General features: G+C 17.9%; 1 protein-coding gene across 1 annotated transcript; it reads right to left on the minus strand.

The window, feature by feature from the left end:
- Window positions 1–1,160: 1,160 nt before the first annotated feature.
- PGAL8A_00279900 (DNA repair helicase, putative) lies at window positions 1,161–4,298 on the minus strand (the record flags this gene model as incomplete). Its single annotated transcript, XM_028671793.1, has 1 exon — window positions 1,161–4,298. One exon carries the CDS (start codon window positions 4,296–4,298, stop codon window positions 1,161–1,163), a length of 3,138 nt encoding a protein of 1,045 aa, XP_028528410.1.
- Window positions 4,299–5,130: the final 832 nt, after the last annotated feature.

The raw sequence follows: 5,130 nt of genomic DNA on the forward strand, positions 1-5,130 counted from the left end.
AAAAAAAAAAAAAAAAAAAAAAAAAAGGTAAATATTAATAAATATAAAAGAAAATAACTATTTGATATATTTATAAAATAAATTTCTATAAAAAAATTACAAATTTTTACTTTTTTTTTTTTTTTTTTTCTAATAGTTGAAAAGTCACATTGTAAAACATACATTAGACGATGTGTTGTAACTATCTTTTTATTATAAAATGACATATTTATAGATATAATTTTTTTTTTTTTTTAAATAATATTAAAGTTAAATAAAAGCAATTTAATTATGTTTACAGATTTTAAAATATATATTTCAAAATATATATTGTAGAATTTAATTTATTTTTTATTATTAAAAAAAGTATATAATATTTCTTTAAAAGATAATAGATAGAAATTAATATAATTTTAAAAAAAAAAAAAAAAAAAATTAATTAAAAGTACTAGTAAAAATACAATATTAAATTTTTTTTTTTTTTATTTTATTTTATTTTATTTATTAACTACATGTTTTTAGGTAGAGTACTCAGAAAAAAATATGGTCAAACTTTTAAAATTATTCTTTCATAAAGTTTTTTCTTAAATTTTAAAAGAAAAAAAATTAAAGTTAAAATTTTGTCACTTAAAAAAAAAAAAGAAATATATTTAAAAATCTTAAAAATAAAAGTATATAGAAAGTATATATTAATATTGTTAAAAATTTTTAAACCTTAGAGCAGTTACATTTTGGTTTTATTTATAAAATAAATATTTAATAAATACATAAGTATTCAAAAATTTTATAATAAAAAGTTACTTTGCTGTATAGAATTAAACCATATATAAGAATAATTTTTATTATTAAATGTGTCATCATATATAAATGTAATATTTTAATTGCTAATATATATGTTAATTTATCTTTAAAAATTTTTTAAATTAGAATATTTAAGTATTTATTTTAATAATTTATATTATATATATATATATATATATATATATATATATATATATATATATATATATATATATATTAATATATATATATATATATATATAATATATATATNTATATATATATATATATATATATATATATATAAAGTATTTATTAATATTTGCTAATTAAAAATAATGTATAAAAAATGGTTTATTTATTTATGTTCTTCATTATTTAATTATTAAATGATTTATTTTCTAAATGATCTCTATCTTTTCTAATCTATAATTGTATAAATATTTTTCTAATTCATCAAAATTGTTTGTTTTTTCCTTAAATTTTTTTTGAAGAATAAAAAAACATTTTTCCTTTTCTTGTATAGGAAAAAAGTTGTTAATTAATTTAATCAACATCCTCCATACATCTGTTAGTTGTTTTTCATTCATTATATCATTTAAAATCACATTTGAATAATTTTCATTTTCTTCTTCATGTTGTTCTTTATTGAGTTTTGAAAAATTTTGTGTTATTAATTCTAAAATGTTATTTATTAATATTTCATATTTATTTTCATTACTTTTTTTTTTAGTTTCCTTAATTAGCTCAAAAAATTTATCATATATATCTTTTGATAAAATTTCACGAAAAGAAGCTATCAAAGATTTTGCATTATCTAATTTTATATTAATTTTATCCTCTTTTGTTTCAAAAATATTTTGTTCTTTATTATCTATATAAATATTTTTTTCTTGATTCTTCCCTTTTGTTATATTTTGTATCATACTTAGAATTTTTGGTTGGTTTTTCATTTTTTTAGTTGGATTATATATAAATTTATTTTGTGGTATTTCATGTTTATTTTTATTGGTTTTCTCATTTTTTACATAACAATCTTGAAAATTTTTTCCTACTTCGTTAGTGGTGCTTTTTTCTTCCCCTTCCTTCTCATTATTCATGGGTTTTCTTTTATCTTCTCCTATATTTTGTTCATTTAATCCTTTAAATAGCTCAAAAAATTTATCTATATCACTCTGTATTTGTTCTACATCTCTATATATACGAAAATGTGTTCTAACCCATTTGGATATTTCTTTTATTCTTTGATTATTAGAAAATCTTGAATCCAAGAAGAAAATTGCACCATAATCATTTTTATGCCTAATAACTCTTCCTATTGATTGATTTATTGATCTCATAGCTTCTTCATTATACCATTTATTTCCCTTAGAAGGGGTAATACTTAATGTAGAAGTGTTATCGTCATTTATTTCATAATTAAAATTATCTAAAAATTCTTTTTTGAAAATTATTTTACTATCATATACATTTCCATATGGTAAACCACAAATTATAACTCCTCTACAACAGTCATCTTTAAAATCTATTCCTTCAGATATTTTACCCCTACACACACCCATAAGAATTGCACCTTTTTTTTTTTTTTTTATTACCTGTTCATAATCACTTAAAATTTCTTTTAAATCAGAAGCTTTATTTGGTTCAATAAATATAGTTTTATATGTATTTATTTTATCAAATATTTTGAACTTCTTCCATGCACTAACTGTTTCAGTCATTGAAATGTAAGAAGAAAAAAATATTAATACACCAAATGGAATACACACAATTATATCAAATATACAATTTCCCAATGCTTTTAAATAATTCTCATTAGTTCTATTTTCGTATGTTGATAATAAAATTTGACTATTATAATGTGTCATACATCCAACAAATAATTGATGAGACTTAATAACATGATCATTTTCTAAAATATGTTTAAAAGAGAAATATTTTCCACTTAATTGCCTTGAAAATGGTTCAATTGGTGATAATGTACCTGAAGTTACAATAATAGAATTTACTTTTTCTTTCAAAATACCACATAAACTTGCAGTGGCTGAAAAACATAACAATGAAATATTCTTACACATTGTATAATTCTGTTTGTCATAAAATATTTTCGTTTTATTTTTTGTGAATTTTTTCATTTTATCATAAACTTTATTAACATCTGAACAATCTGAATAAGGTATCTTTTCTTCATTAATATATAATTGAAAATACTCTATACAATTATTAACAATGTCACTAAATAATATACCAAAAGATTTTCGAATGTTATCTATAGTAGAGATATACCTATTCACATTATTTATATCCATTTGAGAAAGTTTAAAATCATTAATATATTTATTTAATAATTCTATCATAGATGATAGCAATGTATTGAAATTCTCAAAATTTTCTTTAGTAATATTTATGCTATTATTTTTAAATACTTCAAATATTTGCTTCCCTTCATATGTTTTATGTTTTTCTTTAATTTTTTTCTTCTCATCTTTTTCTAATCGTTCATTATTTAACCATGTTATTAATGCATTTATACTTCTATTTAATATAAATAATTCATCTACATTTATTTTATCTTTTGCTTCTTTATCTATATCATTCACTTTATCTAGAATTGTTAAAGTAGCTTTAATAGCATCTAGGAAAAAAGTTAAATCGGAATTTCTTATTTTGAAAGAAACAGCATCTTCTGCTACATTTTCAATATTGTGTCCTTCATCAATTATTATTATACTATTTTCTAAGTTTAATTTTAATATTTTCCTAGTAGATTCTTCAAACAAATAATTATATGGTAATAAAATAACATGACATTCATTTTGAATTTCTCTAGTGGCATAAAATGGGCAAAAATGGATATTTTGGCCTACAGAATTTCCTTTACCTATTTCATTTAATGTATCTATATCCATTGGTGTCGTAAATAAATGTTTTAATTTATCTAAGTATTTTAATCCGTTATGATACATACACTCTCCACTTCTTCTTGTCCTTTTGCACATATTATTTAATAAAGTACCTTTATAATTATAATTAATATTATGAACACACAGTTGATCTCTTGAACCTAATATAGTGGTTAGTAATTTATATTTTTCATTGTTTTTTATAAAGTAAACATTTTTTAATTCTTTTATTACTTGTTTTAACTGACTATGAGTTCTTGAAGCATATATTATTTTAGGGAAATCACTAACCACTTTTTTTGGAGAACCTTCATTTCCTTTAAAATCAAAAGAAGTATTTTTATTCGTTTCAGTAATATTTATATTTTCAGAAAAACTTCCTTTTTTTTCCATAATATCAACAAGGTAACTTATACTTGCGCATAATAAACATAATGTTTTTCCAGTTCCTGTTGGTGATTCTAAAATTGCATTTTCTTTTTTTTTTAAAGCATTTAGAACACTTAACATATAATTATATTGACAATCATACAATTCATAAGGAAAATATACTTCTATGTCATTAATTGTATATCGATGATTTAAATCTTCATTTTTCAATATTTTGTATCTTTTATGTATTTTTTGTTGTATCATGATGGTATCTTAGTTAAACTCTTAATAAGTATTATTAATAATGAACTTATATATATATATATAAATTAATATTTTTTATATATGCATATTAATTTACTATTTTTTAAAAAAAAAAAAAAAAGGAAAAGAATTAAATTACTTTATATGTTTTATTCACTTAGACACTTTTAAAATTTTACTTTTTTATATGTTATATTTCTTTTATCTTTTTAATAATTATTTAAAATTAAAAAAAAAAAAAAATTATAATATTTATGTAGAATAAAATTTAAATATTATTTTATAATAAAAGCGTATGTTGTTATCTTAAAAAAAAAAAAAAAAAAAAAAAAAANTTTTTTTTTTTTTTTTTTTTTTTTGTTTTTCCTTTTATTGTTTTTATTATGAATATACTTTAATCCATTTTATTAGTAATCACAAAGAAAAAATTATACCATATGTATCTATATTTGAGAAATTTTATCTTTTTTTTTTTTTTCTTTTAAAAAATGAGTCTAATATTATTTCCTTCTTCAAAATATTAATTCTTTTTCTTATTTTATTTTATTCATTTAAAGTAACATATTTATTTATATAAATATTATATTATATCCTCAGGATTATTTTTTTAAACTAATTTTTTTTTTGCTATTTATTAAAAAATTTACATAAATTTTGATTAAATATTATATTTTATCGTAAATTATTAAAAAATAAAATAAGAAAAAAAATAAAAATGATAAATTTTAAAACATTAAAATAATATTGAGATACTGAGTTCAATTATTATTATTATGTATAAAAATAAAGACTCTTCAAAAAAAAAAAAAAAAAAAAAAAAAAAAAAAAAAAA

The sequence above is a fragment of the Plasmodium gallinaceum genome, assembly GCF_900005855.1.
Source record: "Plasmodium gallinaceum strain 8A genome assembly, contig: PGAL8A_v1_87, whole genome shotgun sequence".
Classification (NCBI taxonomy): Eukaryota; Apicomplexa; class Aconoidasida; order Haemosporida; family Plasmodiidae; genus Plasmodium; species Plasmodium gallinaceum.